At 43.1% G+C, this 20,494-nt stretch overlaps 1 protein-coding gene across 3 annotated transcripts in view; it reads left to right on the top strand.

Moving 5' to 3' along the window:
* Positions 1-18,878, top strand: part of PRDM1 (PR/SET domain 1) — a 61,275-nt gene extending 42,397 nt beyond the window's left edge. For all 3 annotated transcript variants that reach the window (XM_050316549.1, XM_050316548.1, XM_050316547.1), the window contains 5 exons: positions 3,047-3,166; positions 6,323-6,575; positions 13,827-14,935; positions 15,241-15,369; positions 15,784-18,878. In XM_050316549.1, the coding sequence (XP_050172506.1) occupies positions 3,047-3,166; positions 6,323-6,575; positions 13,827-14,935; positions 15,241-15,369; positions 15,784-16,359 (2,187 nt within the window). In that variant the 3' untranslated portion in view covers positions 16,360-18,878. The remainder of the gene's footprint in view (positions 1-3,046; positions 3,167-6,322; positions 6,576-13,826; positions 14,936-15,240; positions 15,370-15,783) is intronic.
* Positions 18,879-20,494: the final 1,616 nt, after the last annotated feature.

Genomic DNA, 20,494 nt, shown 5'->3' with positions numbered 1-20,494 from the left:
CTCAGCAAACCACCCACTGCATTTGTATTTCTCTAATAAGGCTATTTCTTAGAGACAGATCCTGAATGAGAGATTTTGGTGAAAGCAGTGATTTTGAGCTGTTACAAAGTGTGACTTCACTGACCTTAAACACTTGCTCCCCCCTATTGCTTTTATTCATTTTATATGTTGTCACTGAGGAAGCATTTTATTTTGTGGCATCACTTTTAGAAAACTGGTAACTAGGCGGCTCCGCGGGCGCGCCCCGGCCCGCTCGGGCAGCGGCGAGCGCAGCTTGGCCGCAGCAGCGCCGTGCGGGCTCGGGCTGCCGCCGGGCTGCGCCTTCCTGCTGGAAATGCTGCTGCTCTGAGAGGAGGGATGCGGCGCAGTGCTGGGAGCTCTGAAGCGAGAGGGGCTGAGCGGCTCTGGAGAGGAGCCTGTGGGCTGAGTCGCGCGTGTCTGCCGTGCGGCGCGGTCCGGGCCCCGCGGGCAGCGACCGGGCTCTGTTCCCGGGGAGCGCCCGCGGCTCCCGGCAAGGGCTCCCCGCCGAGGGGACACCTGGCGGACAGAGCTCCGAAGTGCCGCTCTGGCACAGCCCTCCGGCAGCCCGGGAAGGGTTCATCCCCGGCTCCAGACCTGGAGTTCCGCCGCTGCCCTGCCTCCTGGCCCTCGGCAGCTCCCTGCCTCCTGACCTCTTACTAAGCCGCCCCTGCTCCTGCGGCGGGGCAGGAGCCTCTGTTGGCTGCGGCAGGGGGTTGCCGGCAGTCTGGAGCCAGCCTGCGTTGGCACTGCTGGTACCCTTCTTCTGGAGGGTGCCCCTCATCGACCTCCGCAACTGAGCCTGTGGGGGCATGGTGAAGGCCAAGAATTGCTGACCAGAAAGCCACCCTCAGTTAAAAGTCATATGGCAGCTTTAGCCTGGGTTAGCAAGATTTCAGTGTTGGCGCACACGGCTGTGCAGGAACATCCTCTGCCAAAACAACTTTCTGATGGGTACAGGGTGAGAACTCATCTTTATGTTCAGCTCCACCAGGGAAGAAGCAAACACTGTCTGTAAGGTGGATATCAAACAGTATCTACTGTGTCAGAGACTGTTTCAAGTTGACTAGTTCAAGGAGTGATTTCTAGAGATTCTGAGAATTTCATTAAAGTCATTTTAATTAAGGCCAAGATATTTTTAAAACCATGAAAAAAGTCAAGCTATCATGTAGTAAAACTGGTAGGGTGTGCTGTAGCTTGGTTGTGAACTTTTCTTGAGAGGGCAGATGGATGTAAATGAAGATATATAGGGAAAATGAGAAGAACATCTGCCTTTTTCAGCTCTTTATGAGACAAGTACAAGCAAGACAAAAATAAAACTGAACCACTGAGCTTGTTTCAGCATATGGTAGGTGTAGGAAAATTTCTGGAAGTCCTTCTTCTCTCCCTTCAGTCCAGATGCACAGATCAGTGGAGCATTTAACTACCTCTAATGTTGATGTTTAAATTTTTTGGTAATGTGCTGAAACACATGTTGAAATGCAAATGAGTACAAACAGCCACAGCATACACCCAGCAATCTGTTTCCAGGTGATTACTTGATTCCATGGCTGTCATTTTCCCCCTTTATTTTGACATTTAATGTGAAATTATGCTAGGTGTTAGTCGTCTACTGGGATTTTTACTCTTGACCAGTACAGAGGCAAGGATTTCTCTATCTCTTTCTTATATGCTAAGGGTCACACAACAGAAGAAAATGTAGCATGAGAAAATCAGAAGGCTTAGCTAATTTGTGAAGGGCTGTCTCCATACAGCCTGGGCATTCTACCATCCTTTGCTGAGAAGGACTGTTAAAAAGAAAAGCTCACTGTAATGAGCTATCTGTAGGGTCTGATGAGTGCTAATCTGATTTGGTAAGGACATCAATTCCTTGTGGGGTTCAGACAGCAGTAATCACAACTCTCAGTGTTCATCAACTGCTTCTGGTCTCTTGTCTTGTTCTGAAATCCTCGTGAGCAAAAAGACAAGTGGCAAGATGTGTGAAGGGGGTATGTTTAATTCAGTTTAATTAATGGGCTTTTTATCTTCTTTTTTTATACTATCTGAGCAGCAGGATCAATCTTGCAAAGGCTTAGGGGTCTTGGTTTACAAAATCACTCGTTTTTTAACATCATTTGGATACATTAAATTTAAGAAGATTAGTGAGAAACAGAGAGACAAAACCAGTAACTCAGCACTGTTTTGCAAAGGGTTACTCCAAGGCACGTTCTTCTGAATAATGATGAATTGCTTCCTGATTTGTGGTCAGTGACTTTTTTTGGTATAATTACTGTCAAGAAGGAAGCTGAACAACCAGAGTACATTTCTTAGACCTACCATAGTGGAGCATTTTCTTCAAAACCCTTATGGCTTTTTGACCAAACCCACTTGATACATGTTACTGGAACTGCTGATTCCTTTTTATAAAAGAAGGTGACCTGTGAGTACATGTCCCAAACCCATTTCATATTCTGGTTTGTATGCCACTGTATGCTGGTAAGAGAACTGTAGGTTGTCTTTTTTTTGTTTTGTTTTGTTCTCTTTTTAGCTATCAGGGTGGGTGTAGAGTGAAGAATGGAGGAGGGTGGAGGGTGGTTTCATTTTGATCTGGAGGAGCAGTCATTCCAGTTGCTAACTTATTAGAAAAGTGAGTTCTGTAGCAGTGAAGTGATTGCCAGATATTGAATATTTTTGTTTGCTAGAACTAGACTTTTGGGGGTTGCCTCTGATAGGAGAAATAACTTCTGAAGATATTTTATAGTCTCTGCACATTTCACTTACTGTTTCTTTTTGTAAATATATTTCCACAAAATCAGTTTTTAAGGTGGTATTCATCATTGACTTCCACAGGTCTTGGTAAAATACTGATATCTTATAAAACTCTTTGTATTGTATCCAATGTGACTGTTCATTTATTTCTGTTTTGCTGACCTGTCACTAAAAATTTCTCGTGTTTTCTGCTTTACTTTGTTAAGGGGGACAGGGGAAAAGAGGAAGACTTCTCACTTTCTACTGGCAACGAACTGATCCTGTGTTGCTCTTCTTGTAGGTCACTGGAGTTATAAGCAAAGAGTACATCCCAAAAGGAACACGCTTTGGACCCCTGGTAGGAGAGATCTATACCAGCGATACGGTTCCCAAGAATGCGAACAGAAAATACTTTTGGCGGGTAAGCAGGAAAAAATAGCACCATGTTGTTGCAGTAAGCAGATCACTAAATGAGTAGGGCTGAGAAGCTGGGTCACTTCCTGCTGCAGACCCGTGTGATGCAGGGGACAGCCTCTGTACGCTGCCAGGCATGAACAGAGCCAGTGGGTGAATTAAGCTGAGTAAAAGCCTGGCTGTCTTGGATGTAGGGACTGTGTGGGTGGAGAGAGCAATGGAGATGCACAGCCCTTCTCTCTGTCTCTTTGGCTCTCTCTTCCAATACAGATCGGTGCTTGGTTCTGTAAAGAAATAGTTCTGCTGCTTGCTGTAAGGGTAGGCTATTTTGAATTTCTTCACAGTGGAAAGTATGTCTAGTTCATGCAAGTATCACGTCCTTGATTTTTCCCTCTGTGAAGAAGATGTGAAAGTAGTGCATAAACTTTTACTCTGGAATTATGATACATTTTGTGACATTTTTTCATAGGTTATGAATAGAACTGCTATAACACAGTGGTGGTGGTGGTCTTCAGTGTATATCATTCAAGTAGTAAATTTTTCTAGTCCACCTCAGAATTGTTAGAAGAGAAACCCAAGGATCTTAGTGAGGGGAAAAGAGACAAACACTAAAGGCGGTGCCTAAGTTGTACTCCACAGCATAAGCTGGAAGGGAGCACTAGCCAATTTGTTTTTGCTTGGGCAGTCTGTGCAAGGGAATATGCTTCCAGTTTATCAGTTAACGTAATTCTGAGTTTCTTTACAGACCCATTATTACTTGTTAGAGGATATTCCTTAGCCCCGTGTTCTTCCCTGGATTTGTTTTGCTGCCTTCTAGCCACTTAGTTTGTGTCTAAATCTGTGGATTTGGGACTGTGTCCAAGACTCTGTGCTCAGGTGCCTGCCTGCCTTAGTAATATCCCAACCTCATATCCAGGTGAAACCCAGGCCAAGCCCCAGTGTTCCCCATAACCCTTTCTTCCTACCTAATTGAATCATTTTGGTTTTCTCAGATCGTCTTTGTGCAGTGTAATATGGCATTGCACAGGCAGTTATTTGCATGAGCATTTTTACAAAGCAGGCAACTCTTTTCATATTCATAAGGCCACAAAATGTTTCTTTTTGATGAATTTTTTTGGAGCTTTTGTGCAGTATAGGAAGAATCTGGTTATGCTGGCCCTAGTCCTGCCAGTTAATAAGACAAGCAGACACAGAGAAGAGGGACTGCTGAACATCTTGCAGGACTTCATTCGTATATTGCAGCAAGAAAGATGACATCATTCTCATGATGTGATTTTAAGCCTTCATGCAGAGGGATCCTTAGAAAAACTATCCTAGGAGCCATCTAAGCATCATTAAATTCCCTGTTATAATCTCTTGATTCGTTCAAGACAGACTGCTGCACTGAAAATTAATTCCTTCCTAGGGGTCTGACACAGGCTTGCATATGCAAAGGAAATTGTGGGAGATAACTTTCCACATGTTATTAAAGGCATCCTGGGCTTGCTGGCAGAAGCGGGAACATCTGCTCTGTGCACGGGGAATGCTTGCCTGTGCCTTGCCCGCGTGAGGGGAGCAGGGCCGCCCCAGGGCCCACGTCATTTCTGGGAACAGCGCCGTGACTCAGCACATCTGGTCTCGCCTTCCCCAGAATAGGTGGGAGCCTGGTGGGTGCTTTTGCCAGGGGAGCCGGATCTGTGGCCCTGACGTGGGAGTGGTGGAGGGCTAGTTTGGGAAGTGGCAGCAGGCGTCAAGCACCGGAGCCCCGCGTTCCTGGAAGTTTGCGAGCCAGGGTGAGCAGAGAAACCCGAAGGCTCCTCTTGATGCAGCATAACTCACCCAGCTCCCTTCCATTTTCTCATAACAAACACACCGCAAAATCTCTCGCAAGCTGCTTTGATGAGGCCACATGTATTTCCCCCTTCTCAGTTTACAGGAAGTTACTCTTAAAGAAAGTGATTCTGGTGTTTGCGGCCGGTGTTAAAGGGCCAGGCCACCTCGCCCCTCTGTGGCTGTGGCTCTTGGGGAGCAGAGGAGGGGTCCTGGCCGGCCGGTGGGCTCTTGCAGGGCCAGGTCACGCTGCCTGGCCAGGTAGGTATGAAAAACAGTAATGTGAACACAAAGGCAGAAACACCCTGTGGAGTGTTTTCCCCCTAAGATAAGCTCTGTCTCCCCTTTGGAAAGGCATTTCCTGCTCAGCGAGGTGCATCTCTGGTGCAGGCTGCTCTCACTTCAAGGTCTGGCTTTTGCCTGGTCGTCTGTTTTGTGAAACCCAGGAACCCCATTTCATCCAGCACAGAGATAGTTCCCTCCAAAAGTAAGCAATGTGTCTTTAACAAACATGTCTGCTGGATTTTCCTTGATTTTTTTTTTTCCAAGTAGTTCTCTTATTCTTATCATTTCAAGAAACAGTAGCTTCTGTCAGTGATTGGGACTTCTTTCCCTTAAACCTGCTAAGCAGTTTTTAAATTCGTGTTTTCTTTCTCCTCTGTGGACAAGTCATAGCATGTCCCTTGATAAGAAAAGTGACTTCTCATGCGCTAACCCCTCTCCAGGTCTTCCTTAAGTTATGGCCTGAATCTTTGCCTCGCCCAGCCTTTCTACAAAAGGGTTGCAGTTCAATTATGAGCAAGTGTTACTTTAGGACTCTGGTGGGGGGTGGAGAATGTTTGCATAGTTTAAACCTTTGGGTGGAGGTGATAGGAAACTGCAAGTACAGAGGCCATAGAAAAAGGCGAGAAAGACTCTGACGTAGCACAGCCAGTCTGTCTTATACACAGGTGACTCAAAGCATTAATGCAACATGCACTCAGACCTGCAGTCATCAGCATCACTCACTTGTTGATCACAGCACCAGGAAAAGGACTCTAAGGTAGACTGTTCACAGGGAGAGTACTCTGCATTTCAGATTTTGTGTCTTAAGTCTTGTTTTCTCATACTACCAGAGACACAGGCTAAGCTGAAATGGAAAAGGTGACTGTGTATTTATGTTTGAATACCTTTGTAACTCTCAGGATGTCATAGTTGGAAAGGCAGGAACTCAGCTTGGACTTTTATTCCAGTGATATCTGCTCATTAAAAAAAAAAAAAAAGCTTATTTCCCTCTCCCCCAGACTCTGTACGTACATGTTGCGTATAGTGCAGATATATATATGTATTCATAAGCACTTCCTCTCTATTCCAGATCTATTCAGGTGGTGAGCTTCATCACTTCATTGATGGATTTAACGAGGACAAGAGCAACTGGATGCGTTATGTAAACCCCGGCTACTCTGTTCAGGAACAGAACTTGGCTGCTTGTCAGAATGGAATGAACATCTACTTCTATACCATCAAGCCCATCCCTGCCAACCAAGAGCTGCTTGTATGGTATTGCCGAGACTTTGCAGAAAGGCTGCACTATCCCTCCTCCAGAGAGCTGACAATGATGAACCTCAGTAAGTGGATTACAGTATGAGCAAGGAATGCTAGTAATGTCTCTTCTGCCTATACAATATAATAATAAGTTGTATAATTACACAGCTGCATCACCTGTTGTGTCACAGTGGGCAGCTTGGAGTAGAAAAGGGGAATTAAAAAGCCCAGCACAACAAATTGAGTTCCCTGTGCCTGTTCAAATGTAAATACGTTATAAAAAATCTGAGCAGCTGCTGGTTTACGGTCCGAGTCTGATCTGATGAAATTCTGGATGGACAACCTGAATATATCCTTTGCCTTCAGAATCATAGTTGTTGGTTCACTCTCAGACTTTTCAAGTCCAGATCTCACAGTGTGTTGAGCAAAAGTCTGTTTTGATAGCATATACTAAAGGCTGTCCAGTCATACTGCCAAAGGGTTGCCCTCACTGTACCGGGAAGTGGCAATGTGCCATGACTCTGTCTAGGTGTCTGACATAATACTTGTTTACTGCATGATGCACTTTGAGCCTTGCATCTACACTTATTTATCTTATGGGAGCAAACCTCCTGTGGTCTTCTTATTGGGTTACTTGTTTTTTAAGCTTAGTGCACTTTGTCCCCATTTCTTGGCTTTATATCGCAGCTTTCGTTTTCTGTTCAAAAATAATAGCACTGGTAGCAGAGGGAAGAGGTGTTTCCAGGAGTTTATCTCTGTGTTCCTCTGTGGTTTCTGACCATTTCCAGTCTTGGTGCTTTAGTCATAGCTTAATCACTGCCTGGCACCTCACCCAGAGCCCCTTGAAGAGAGGGAAAGATCCTTGCTGACTTGTCAATGGACTCTTAGGCTGCCTGCCCCACTGCCGGCTGCTCCGAGATAGAGCAAAGCATTCTTTTGTCCTTCTGCCAGTGCCTACACTGAAACTTGAAAGAAAAAACAAGCAGATTTTTTTTTAATAAAAAGAACTTCTTGCAGTTATTTGGAAACAGGAATTATAAAATATCAGTATTGCTTTGGGGATCATTAGAGCTAAAATGTCTTCCCATATCATAGAAATGATGTCACGCACTCAGATTAATCAAAAATACATCTGTCCCCTGTGGATGTCATCCTTTCAACAGTTTTTGTCTTTCCTTACGAATGAATAGAAGAAAACGTCTTGTCTTCTAATGGCAGGGGGAAGAGAGGGAGGGAATGTCCTATGCAGCTGTATTCTTTTTTCAAAAACTGCCTTAGTGATTCTGTCGTCTTTGCACATATGTCATTTCACCACTCTCTGTGCAGTTTTATTTCCTGATATGATGAACTGTTGGCTTTTCAGTGGGACCTGCAGGTGGGATGAGACAACAGCATTTAGAGTTCCTGTGGATGAGGAATTTGCAAAGATCTAGCTAGGAGGATACACAAGTGCAGGATTGGTTTCCTGCGTCTGCTGGTACCTTAGTTTTCCTTGCAGAAGTAGCAATGAATGTATTTGTAAAGTGTTAAAATGTTTCTTACTGTGTCCAGTTACACTTACTCAGGTCAAAATGTGGTGTGTCTGGGCATGGCAGAATAACCCATTTTAGTAAAAGTAGGCTCAATATGTGGATTTAAAGAAATGGGATTGTGAGCCACAGTTGTGTAGTTCAGGCTTAACATTTGCAGTATTTCTAGTTGCTGAAATTGAAATAACCATTCTTGTCTTTTAAGATAACTACATTTAAACCATTTCAAAATTTTATGTTAGCTTTCTCTGCCTAAAGAAAGTAGCAGTTCAGCAAAATAAGGAAAAGTTCTCACTTTTTATTTATTTTTCCCTCACATTTTTACGATAGACATATTCAGGCCTAAAGGCTGCAGCTGGGCCAAAAACCCTGCAGGTACCATGAAAATAGAGGTTTTCTAAAGTTTTGGTGCCCTTTTTTGAAAAGTACAGAAAAAAATCTAGAAGCCTCTGCTTATTTGCAGAAGGCCCTGTAGCAACAGTGCAAGCAGGGATGGTTTTTCCAGCATTAGTACTGGAACTAGATGAGTTCAAAGTGAATGCCAGCACTGTTTAGTTTTCTTCTGCCCCATCTAGGGTGTGCAGAGCACGCTCGTGCCTGCAGGAGGCTTTGTAAGAGCCATACCTTGGTTGGCTGCCCAGCCCAGGACAGGAGAGGCCACCTGGGACACACACCTACAGAGACCTTCAGGCAACTGCTTTAAGTGCCTCAGGGGTTTGAGGATCACGATCTTGGAGTTCAGCATTTCAGTTCCTCTTTAAACACCAGAGCAGGATGGGCCTCTGGGGAAAAACGTATCAGGGAATTTCTCTGGCTTTATTTCCTGTAATTAGTGGCCTCAAAAATGAGAGAACTACCACTTTAGAGCATAAATATATTTACACATCCACATATAACATCTACTTGCCACTTGCCTCTGTAACAGCAAACTTTCAAATTAAAGGTGACTTCCCCAGCGTTAGTTCATTTGTGCCCTGTAGAAGGAAAGCATCCAGATTCAAGACAGCAATTAGGCATGTACTTAGTTGTGGGTTTAACCCTGTCCTCTGTGTTTTTTTGAACTGGGGCCTTTGACCCAGTCCTTCAGACGCTGGAGCACACACCTACCTTCACAGCCATGATTAGCTCTGAGTGGAGCTACGTAACTTCGAGTGGATGTTGAAGTGCCTGCAAGGAGTTGCACAACAGTGGTAGAGGGAAGACTCCACATTATCTCAGCGGTAGAAATTCAGTCTCATTTTAATCAATCCCCTTCCCCTTCTTGCCTGTTTTGAGGCCCCTCCCGTTTTCTGTCAGGATTTGAGATGTCACCTTCAGATGGTGCCGTTGTCCAGGAAATAGCTTTAAGTATGGGGACACATAGATTTCTACATTTTGCTGGCCAAAAAAATAAATTTTTGGTAATTTGTTAAATGGGCTTAAACTTCATTCAGCTGCTTCTTCAGATTGTCTTTTAGTCTGTGATATTTTATATTTGGACTATTTAGCAAATAGACTGAAGAAATTTGCTTCTGGGTTCCCACATAGTTTAGCATTTCATTCTTACCTCATCATGGGAGGATTATTTTGGATGGAGGGTGGAGAGAGTAACAGTTAAAAAACCCCAAAAACAAAACCAACAAAAAACCCCAACAAAAATGCGACAAAATCCAAACAATTGCATTGACTCAGGACGTGACTATTTGATGATAATGTTCATATATTGCAATCATATGATGCAATTTCCTGCTGCTCTGTCATGTTTGTCTCCTCGGTCAAGTGCGGGCAGGTGACACCTTTGGTCAAGCTTCAGGAAAAAAAGTTCAAGTTGGGGAAAGACAATTTGCATATTTACAAGCTATTTGGCAATCTTTTTGTTTCATTAACAGGTTTAATGAGGCATTATTTTAAATGTTTCAGGATCCATGAAGATTAACTTTTTAATGCTTTTTTCTTAAATGCAATTTATTCTTTTCTTCTTCTTCCTGCTGGCCCTGACATGCTGACCGTTAGCTCAGCCCTGCCACTCGCTTTCCCTTTTGTTTATGGGCAGTTTCACTTTCTGGTTTTGAAGTTTTTCTGTTTGGGTTGAGAGGAAACATCTGCACTTGCTTAAAAAAAATGCCTCCTGGAATGTTCAAAAGGGCTCAGGAAAAATTATTTCTAAATGATATGAAAGGTTTTCTTCACAAAACCATAATTTGGGGGCTAAAGTTGGGCTTAATATGGAGGATTATTTGAAGGCTCCCTTAAAGACCTTCTCTGAGCAAAAAGTTTTCAAAGGCATGTCACCCCTTCCTTGGACACATTCAGAAAACAGATGATCAAATCATGTACTTCTAAATGTTGGTCTCCATTCTCATTTTGAGTGGAAACAGTCTTTGTTTTGCCCTCTCCACAACTTCGAGGTTCTCTTACTACTAGCAAAAGAGGTGCTTAATTTAGATCGAAAATGTGAATCGGCATAATTAAGCTTCACTGCTTGAAGTGTTCAGCACCATCTCACTCCTGAAATTACTACTGAAATTACTGTCTGCCTACAACCGTTTTTCAAGTTTTTAGCAAAAACCAGATCATTGTTTTTATGAAATCTTTCTCAGGCTACAGCTCAGAGCACGAGAACCGAGAGCAAAGCCTACAGCTCTGCAGCAGTCTGTAGCTGGAACACCCACATTGGAGAGACTTCAGGCAGCCCCTCCACTCAAGTTTTATTGATGCTTAAAAGTAACAGGAGTTTTGTCCTTTTTCCCCTTGCACGCACTCACTAATCTCAGATCTAACCAAATAATTTAATCTGTTGACCTCAGTTACAAGTGGATCGGGCTCCTCAAGAGGCACATCTGGAGGTTTTCTCTTTCTTTTTTCCCCCTCTCCCCTCAGATCAGTAACTTAAAAATGCAGCTGCACTGTTCTTATTTTGTCATGAACCTCTTTTCTGTGTCTCTCTGACCACAGAAACTAGACAGATCTTGGAAGAGTATGTGCCTATATTTAGTGTGTAGTGTGTGTGTATGTATGTGTGTATATGGGGGCGGGAGGAGAAATGCCTTTCAAGAGTGAGAGGGAGACCTTCTGATTAGTAAAAACTTAAATCTAAGATCACAAGTTAAAAAAAAAATTTCATTTTTAAAAAATTTATCTCTTTAAATTTTGAAGTGTGGCTCCTGTAAGAGCAACAAGAAAGGTTGTAAACCTCTCAATCAGTTTCAGCTCTGGTTTAAATCCACCTTCAGTATAAAACTTGAGAACCTCTCCTTGGTCCACAACATTACCTCCTCTTATTTTACATAGTGCTGACACACTTGTTTATGTTTTGATCTCTCTGATGTTCCCAAGTGTCCCTTGTGCTCAGGTAATAAGGGAAAAAGCCAAGAGGGGATTTATGGACCAAAAATAGCTTTCAAACTAAAGAAAGCTGTCACAGTTAGACTTGAAAAATAATCTTTAATTATCACCACTTCTGTCTACACGTGGAATTAGTAGGAAGGAAAGCTTTACTGGGAAAATTCAGAAGGGAGGGAAAGAGCAATTATCTTTAGTCAGTCAAGTGGGAGCATGGGCTGGTCTCACAAAGAAAGTTTCGCTCTCTGCTTGGGCTTCCTTTCTGTCACTCATGGGCTTGCTCCCGTGTGTAAGGCACGTATGTCCCCACCCTCGTGTTTAACCTTGTGACAGTAGGAGCTGTTCCTCCAGCTGAAGCGGCCCCAGTTTCTCTATCGCTTTTCCAGCAGCACCAGCACTTCTCCTTCCTCTTCCCCTCCCCCTGGACTTTTTTTCTTTAGAAGAAAAAAGTGTCAGTTTGAACTTCCTGCTTGACAGACCCCACTGAGAAACTGATACGGGCCTGATAAGGTGGTATTTATTTATTTTTCCTGCTGTGAGGCTTCACAAGTCCCACTTCCCACCCCCCCCATGCAGCTTTCAATACTGCCCGGTCTTGATACTTCCCGATGCTGATAGTGTCACCGGCAGTGTTTGCTCTTGGACACTGCTGTGGTGAAAGGCAGCTGATAAGAAGATACAGATAATATCCCCACTGCCATTGTGGAGTTTGTTGAACCTAGTAGGACCTCAGTATTATGCCCAAAAATCTGGTGGACCTTAAGAAAATCAGTTACCAGTCCACGAGTACAGACAAAATGACCAAAGAAAGTAGATGATTTTTAAAGCCAGACAATGCATTGTGCTATTATTGAATTTTTGATACAGCTCTGCATTAAGCTTTCAACATCGAGAGGAGTAATCTGTGCATTTATGTGTGTACGTGCTTTCTGTACAACACCTCTGAGTTTTATCATAAATATTTTAATTGAATATTCGATTGCATTTCATCACAGCTTGAAAATACACAAACTGCTCACATATCTCAAACTAAATTTGCTTGCTAATGCCATTTGAAAAAGGATGCTACTGTAAAGTGGATTGCTGTGAGCAGGAGCATGCTTTGAAAGCAGCTGTTTTGTTGGATATGTTTAATAAATGGTTGTTTCTTTGCCTTATAGGGTAATGTTGCCAAATTATAGATTCCATCAGGGTAGTGAATAGCGAAGCAATGAATCCATGTTGAAAGCAGCGTGGTCATTGCCTGTTCTCATGTTACTTGCTGGGTTCAGATGATCCTCAAGAAATCAGAAATAACTCTTTCTCACCTCAGATAGTGAAGTAAGAGCAGTCAGTCATGGAAGGAGAAAAGTGTCTAAAGGACTGTAATATTTTTGAGTCACGTACATACCGGTGTTGATTTGTACCTCCTGATGGAAAGCTATGCACATAACTAAGCATGATTATGAAACCTTCTTGTAGTTTTTCCCCGTAATAAAATATTTTACAAGTAATCAAGATTTTTTAATTATTAATTTAGATAAAAGCAGACTTCTTTTTCTACTGAAGACATCTTTCAGTGTACTGTCTACATTTAGTATGTCCAGATAGCAAGGTCTTTGAATACAAATAAATGGAGTATGTGCTGAACTGAGATGAATGGATGCTAGCTTCTGTTTCCTTCTAAATACATATTTCTTTTTCCTTTTTTCCTTTTTTTTTTTTTTTTTTTTTTTTGCTAAAGTACATTTCAACTGAGCTGGAGCCAACCAGTCTTGCTTTCTTTTGCTTTGCTTCAGCATTTTTTTTATAAAATACAGCTGTAAGCAGAGGAGCTTTGCATAGACTGAATGCCACAGAAATCTGCAGTAAATAGTCTGCTTTGTTGTAGATGTTCCTAAGCAGTATATTTAATGAGTAATGATCTGTTTACTGATGGAGAATACCTTCGCTTTGAAGAAGGCTTTCATCCTAGCCAGCCATGGTTTTTTTGGTACTGTAAGTAATTGAACTGGCTGGTGAAGTGACTGCTGCGGTTTGGCAAAAGCTGATTTGTCATGCCTTGTTATTTTACTGAGGAGCATTTCTGGGAGCTTGTGTTCTGCAAAGTCCTGCTGTTAAACCTGTATTATGAACAAATGCTCATTACCCCATTTATTAGAAATACTGCTTAAAGACACAATCAACAGCAAAGCGAGTAAAATTTAAGGGGAAAGAAAGGTGAAATCAGTTTGCAGAGTGGAGACTAGCACTCTGCAAATGCATCATCGTCCAGATCTGTATGTACTGTCTGGTATCCCTTAAATTAACAATGCTTTTTATTAACACTTAATACCAGCAGGCATTTCTTCACACAAAAATTAGTGTTTTGGCAAGTTAAATGATTGCTCATCTCTGAGAGTAGCCCTTCCTTCCCACTAAACTTGTAGGAGGTAGATTGTGTTTTGAAAAGAGATAATACCAGTGACATATCTAAGTAATCATTACCTTGTCTTTCTATTTCAGCACAAACCCACATTAATCCAAAGCAGCACAGTGCTGATAAAGACGAGCTTTATCAGAAGAGCATCCCAAAGAAGGAGCACAGTGTGAAAGAAATACTGAAAATGGAATCCAATCCTCCAAAAGGAAAAGACTTCTTCCAGACCAACATTTCACCAGTTACTCCAGAAAAAGACTTGGATGATTTGCGTAAGAACTATAGCCCGGAGAGGTGTTTCTTCCCTCGAGTTGTCTACCCAATCCGACCTCACATTCCAGAAGACTATCTGAAAGCTTCCTTAGCGTACGGGATGGACAGACCCAGCTACATTACTCACTCACCCATCCAGGCATCTACTACACCGAGTCCTTCTGGGAGGAGCAGCCCAGACCAAAGTTTAAAAAGTTCAAGCCCTCACAGCAGTCCAGGGGTCACGGTTTCACCTCTGGCACCTACTTCCCAGGAGCACAGAGAGCCATACTCTTACTTGAATGGATCTTACGGCTCAGAAGGATTAGGGTCTTACCCTGGATATGCACCCCCTGGCCACCTCCCACCTACCTTCCTACCATCCTATAACCCCCACTACCCCAAATTCCTGTTACCTCCATTCAATATGAGCTGTAATAACCTGAGTGCTTTGAACAATATCAATGGCATCAACAATTTCAATCTGTTCCCAAGGATGTATCCTCTTTATGGCAACCTGCTCAGCGGAGGTAGCCTTTCCCACCACATGCTGAACCCCACCACGCTCCCCAGTTCATTGCCCAGTGAAGGAGGCCGTCGATTGCTGCAGCCTGATCATCCGAGAGACTTCCTCATACCAGCACCTAACAGTGCCTTCTCTGTCACGGGTGCTGCTGCCAGCATGAAGGACAAGCCATGCAGCCCTACCAGTGGGTCACCCACCGCTGGTACAGCAGCCAGTTCGGAACACATAATGCAACCTAAACCTACCTCAGTGGTGTTGGCTGCCACCGGCGGTGAAGAAGCCATGAATCTCATTAAAAGTAAGAGGAATGTGACCGGTTACAAAACCCTCCCGTACCCACTTAAGAAGCAAAATGGGAAGATCAAGTACGAATGCAATGTTTGCTCCAAGACCTTTGGCCAGCTCTCCAATCTGAAGGTAGGCAGTGGAGAATAAGACAGGAGTCTCCTGGGAAGAGCTCAGATTTCTCCCTACAGTTTTCAAGGAAAAGTGGAGACAGGCCTCCCTTACTTGTTTGGCTGTTTACCTGTCTGGGCTTAATACGGCATCCCCCACTCCCCGTAAGAAATCGTGGTTGTGTTTTAGTGCTGACACCACCCAATTAACTAGATAACACTGTATTTTGGCAATGGGACTCTTCCCCTGACTCTAGGAAACATCTGAAAGTACTTTTGTTGTAGTACTGGAAACTGCAAATTGTTAATTGCTTTGTTTCTCCATAGGTGCACCTCAGAGTACACAGTGGAGAGAGACCATTTAAATGCCAGACTTGCAATAAGGGCTTCACACAGTTGGCTCACCTCCAGAAGCACTACCTGGTACACACGGGAGAAAAACCCCATGAGTGTCAGGTATGTAACACACACAGAAACAACCTCCCTTGGAGGCCGAAGGGAAGGCAGAGCTTGTGCACATCCTGTATGGTGTGCAGGGAGGGCTGAGTGACAAACCCTTGGCTGCTCAGGGCTGGAGTCCACACCACAGCCATGTACAGCCTTGGTGCAGCAGCATCTGGGAGAGAGCAAGATTGCCTGTAGCCTGCTAGAGCAACATCTGCCTGATACAGTTTTGCCATCAGCCACACTCAAAATACCATTCACCATTATTTAAATAAAAAAGGTGGGGATTTTTTTTCCCTTTGTGAGAAAGTGTGAAGACATAAAAAGCTGCTGCTTCATCCTGCTGTCTCCTCCTAGGTGTCTGTGATTTAAACCATAAAATCCCCTCCCACTCATTCACTGTTTCTCTGCCACCCCCAACATTAGGTTTGTCACAAGCGGTTCAGCAGCACCAGCAATCTCAAAACCCACCTGCGGCTCCACTCTGGAGAGAAGCCTTACCAGTGCAAGCTCTGCCCAGCCAAATTCACCCAGTTTGTGCACCTGAAGCTGCACAAGCGTCTCCACACCCGGGAACGCCCCCATAAATGCATCCACTGCCACAAGAGCTACATTCACCTCTGCAGCCTCCAGGTCCACCTGAAGGGCAACTGCCCCGTTGCTCCTGCCTCCGGCCTCTCCATGGAGGACCTGAATCGAATCAATGAGGAGATCGAGAAGTTCGACATCAGTGACAATGCTGACAAGTTGGAAGAAGTGGAGGACAATATCGACTTAACATCGATCGTGGAGAAGGATATACTGACCCTGCTCAGGAGGGAGATGGAAGGAGCTAATCTGAAAGTATCTCTACAGAGGAACCTGGGAAATGGGCTTATCTCGTCAGGATGCAACCTTTACGAGTCGTCCGATCTGTCAATTATGAAGTTGCCTCATGGTCACCCACTACCTCTGTTACCTGTAAAGGTCAAGCAAGAAACAGTTGAACCAATGGACCCTTAAGACTTTTTGGCAAATTGATTTTTTTTTTAATTTATGACTTGGCAAGTCAGGGTGCCTGTAGCAGTTGCTTGTACATAGTTTCAATGCTGCAAAGCAATCTTGGCTTACAGTAGTTTCCCTACGCTCTCCAGCTGAAAGAAGGAACTCCAAAGTTACTGTTTTCTCAGGGCATAAAAAGGGGCAAAGGACTGTGCATTGCCTCGCCAGTTACTAAAAGACAATCATTTATCCATAACTATTTTTTCAATGATAGTACTTCATAATTTATTATGCAATTAATCATTCTAAAAGCAATAGTTAGGAAAATGTTTACAATGACTGGAAAATTCATTGTAATTTTTACTTTAAATGTTTTTATTTTTGTTTTATGGCCATTCTTTGTAGATATTTTTTTCTGCACATCTGTTTTGAGAACCTAAGATTGGGGTTTCAGTAAATGTGTTTTATGTACCAATGTCTTTTAAACAAATGCGGTTTTTCGTATTGCCAAAGTTGTGACATACAGAATCCTAGATCACGTTTGAAAAAAAATGCCATGTACTTTTATGTGCAAATCACCCCACTGGGAATAGAAAAGGAAAAAAAAAAATAACCAAATCAACAACCCAGAGTAGCAGCAAACAGGGAAGAAACTGTTTCCCCTGCCTCTCTGAGGAGAGGAGAAAGATTCTTCTACCTGCAGCTCTACCCGGAACAGATGTGGCACAGCAAACACTGACCTGCCATGGACAATACCACAGGTTTTAGAAAACACCTCTAGCCCCACACATTGTCATGTAACTTTAAGACCAAAGGAATGCATGAGCTTAACGTGGCTTTTCAAAAATCAAATCTCACTCACATTCTTTTGTTTTCAAAAGCAGTTTAAAAGCAAAGACAAAAATATTCTTAATATTCTGCCTGAAATGAGGTTTCTGGCAGATTTCTTTCTTCTGGTTTTTGTTTTGTTTTGTTTTTTTTGGCCAGAGCCTTCCAGGGATAAAAAAAAGAGATGGTCAGATTCCCTGAGAAAGAAGGGGTTTGGTTTTACTTGTATTTTCCTCTCCCACTTTGCCTGGGTAGAAGTGGGGAACAAAGTCCTTTCCTGGCACATAAATTTTTTTCTTCCTTCCTGTACGACTCAGATTTTTCTCAGTATTTGTGTTTGTACATTTTGTGGTTAATTTAATTAAAGAAGAAAAGGGCATTGCAAAGTTGTTGAACAACAATTACCTCAGTGCTTGTGTCCAGTGGTGCAGACAATGCTGTTTTAACTAAATGCTTTGCTACTTTAGAGAAGAAACCAAAATGTGCACAGGGAAAGATAGAATGCACGTCCTTTTATCTTTTTGTTTTGCTAAGCCCAAAGATGATATGGTGACGTTTGAGGTGTAGCAAAGAATACATGTATATTTATAGATATATTTATACCACTATACTATATATGTATATGTATATATATTTATACCACTTAAGTTGTGAGCCAAACCATGTAATAAAACTTATTTTTCATCTAAGTGTGAAAATCAAATGTTACCCAGTTTTGCATATAACCAGTGACCTCAAAACCAGAAGGTTGTACCAAGGCATTTATCACTTGCAAGTACACATGTGCAGTTGTCCAGGTGGAGCTGGAACTTGCAAACGCCTTACGTGAGTGACGTCACCCACGCTGGCGTCTCAGTGAATTCTATGGGAATGACCCTCTTTGCGGGACAGGGCTTGTCAGCCCCCTGCTTTCCCGGCAGTCTGCACTGGGGGGGAAGGAGGCTGGTGGTCAGTCAACAGACAGCCAGAAAATGTGACTGAAAGAACTTGGAAAGAAGCCAAACACGACCCATGTTTGATGTGGTCACAAATCACAGTAAGGGCAGGAGGGAAGTTAGTTGGGACAAGCCCCTCGTCTCATTGTACCCTGCCATTAATGAGTTGAACAGTTAACTCACATAAGTAGCATTATTACACAACTCTCCTCCATGTATCTTTTTTTGTCTGGTTATATTCTTACAAAATTTAAAATAGCCCACCTCAGCAATCCAAGATTCAGTGATCTTTTTCTCTTTTTTTTCAGCAAACTTCATTTTAGTGGCTTCTGTTAGAAAAACAAACAATCCTGAAATACAAGTCTCTCAACACAGCTTTTGAAGGACAACAGTTCATTACATTTCCACTTCTGCAAATTGTGAGGCTGACATCTTTTAAATGTAGCAATAGTTAATAAATATAGAACTTAATTGTAGGAAAAACCAAAGTATCACTACTCTGTCACTGGACACACACTTTTCCTATTATTGCCTGTAGTGCTTTCTTGTATTTGATACAAATTTTACAAGAATTTATATGCATCAGCTTTAAGAATTGTTACTTCTCTTTACTGTTTCCCCCTTCCCTTAGACGTTTTACATGTGAATGTAGCAACAATCAACAGTGTTTTGGGGTTTTTTTTTGTCTCTCTTGAGAAAGACTCTGACCAAAGTTAACAGGCTTTTTACTTTGCTAGAACAACAAACTATCATATGTTTACGTATTGGTTTACATCATTATTTATGTGCAAATTGTCAAATGTAAATTAAATATAAGTGTTCATTGCTTTACTGACGCTTCCCTTGTCTTCAGTCTCTCTGCACAGGGTGGGTGCACAGCCTAGTTGTGGGGCGCCGTCCCCTCCCAGCCCCAAATGTGTGCTATGCCGGGAGCAATGGTATCTCCAGCAATGCTGACTTTTGCCTTTGTGGGTTCTGATTTTCCCTGTTTAAAAGTTGCAAACAGCAATGCCAGAGGCCTTAATACCCTTGCCTTTGTTATTTACAACTGTCTCCTTAGTTTCAGGCAGTACCTTTAAAAAACAAACAACCGAACAACGAACACAACAAAAACAACCAAAAAAACCCCAAGAATTTTCAGTGGAAATACTTGAATGCTATCTGCCTTGCAGATATGTGACTAGGGTTCTCATTTACATTTTTCCAAATGATTGTCATTTCTGGCCTGAAACCCTAACCACTGGGACCACAATGACACACTCAAAATGTCAGTGTGAGACCACTTAGTCCTGTCTCAGCATGGTGGGAACTGCATTCAAAACAAACGTGGATCTGTTGTAAGTGCTCTCAAAGGAGATGTGAATACATACTAAATCCAGGAGAAGGTCAAGTGTCTGTCCCCTTCTCCACCTCAGCCCAAAAGTAACAGCAGGCCAGGATGCCCCAGAAAGCTAATTCAACATTTGCTACTTCCATCACTTACCGAGAGATCTAAACCAGAGAGGCCATGTGCTGCCCTGCCCTACCTGAATGTTAAAGAAATAACGTTCCTGCGCATATTGAGACACTCAGCGCCGTATGATGTTTTAAAAGTATTTCACTGTCCTCTTAAAAAAATTCATTTAAACATCTGTCTCAAGAATTTGAAATACTGCCAACACTGAACTGTGGAGTTAAGAAAACCAGAGCACTATTGTCATAAACGTGCCAAATGCAGCATGTTATATTCCCATATTCGACAGAGCTATTGCTGTAATAATTTAAAAAAAAAAACATAGGATAACCATTACCGCCATAAATCATACTTCATTACTTGGCAAAGCGTTACGTTGCGCTGGAGAGTTATGTCCTGGGGACACTTGTAAGCTTTAGAAGATGTTTAATAAAACACATTACATAAAAAGACAATGCACGTTATAGATCACAGCCTCGTGAGGCTGAGCCCGGCAGCTGCTGCCTTGGTTTCTGGCAGCCCCCAAGCCGCTTGGAAGCTGCTGAAGGCGTGTGCTCCGAACAGCAACACAGCATCTTTCAACCACGGCAACACCACCACCACCAGGTTGGCGAACCGCAACAGTGTTAGGAAGGTGCAGGGGGGAAAAGCTCAGTGACTTGGGTGCTGCCACAAAATGCAGTCCTGTGAGACCATGTGCCCCCAGCACAGAGGCATTGGCTGCCTGTGGGCAGGCAGGATTGGAGCCCATCTTGCTGCCGTCAGTGTGAAAATGTTGGGGGATCAAGCATGTTGGGCAACGTGGCCTTGCCAGTTGAGCTGCTTTGCCACAGGATAGGATGAATTACAGCTGAGACAGACTAAAGCACACATGTAAGGAGGATCCTGTCCTTCTGGCTGGTTTATGAAGCCCAGCGTCTCTCAGCTGGGTACTGGGAGA

Source organism: Myiozetetes cayanensis, unplaced genomic scaffold (assembly GCF_022539395.1).
Source record: "Myiozetetes cayanensis isolate MyiCay16 unplaced genomic scaffold, myiCay2020 scf2-11, whole genome shotgun sequence".
NCBI lineage: Eukaryota > Metazoa > Chordata > Aves > Passeriformes > Tyrannidae > Myiozetetes > Myiozetetes cayanensis.
This window is presented reverse-complemented; position numbering and strand designations above follow the sequence as displayed.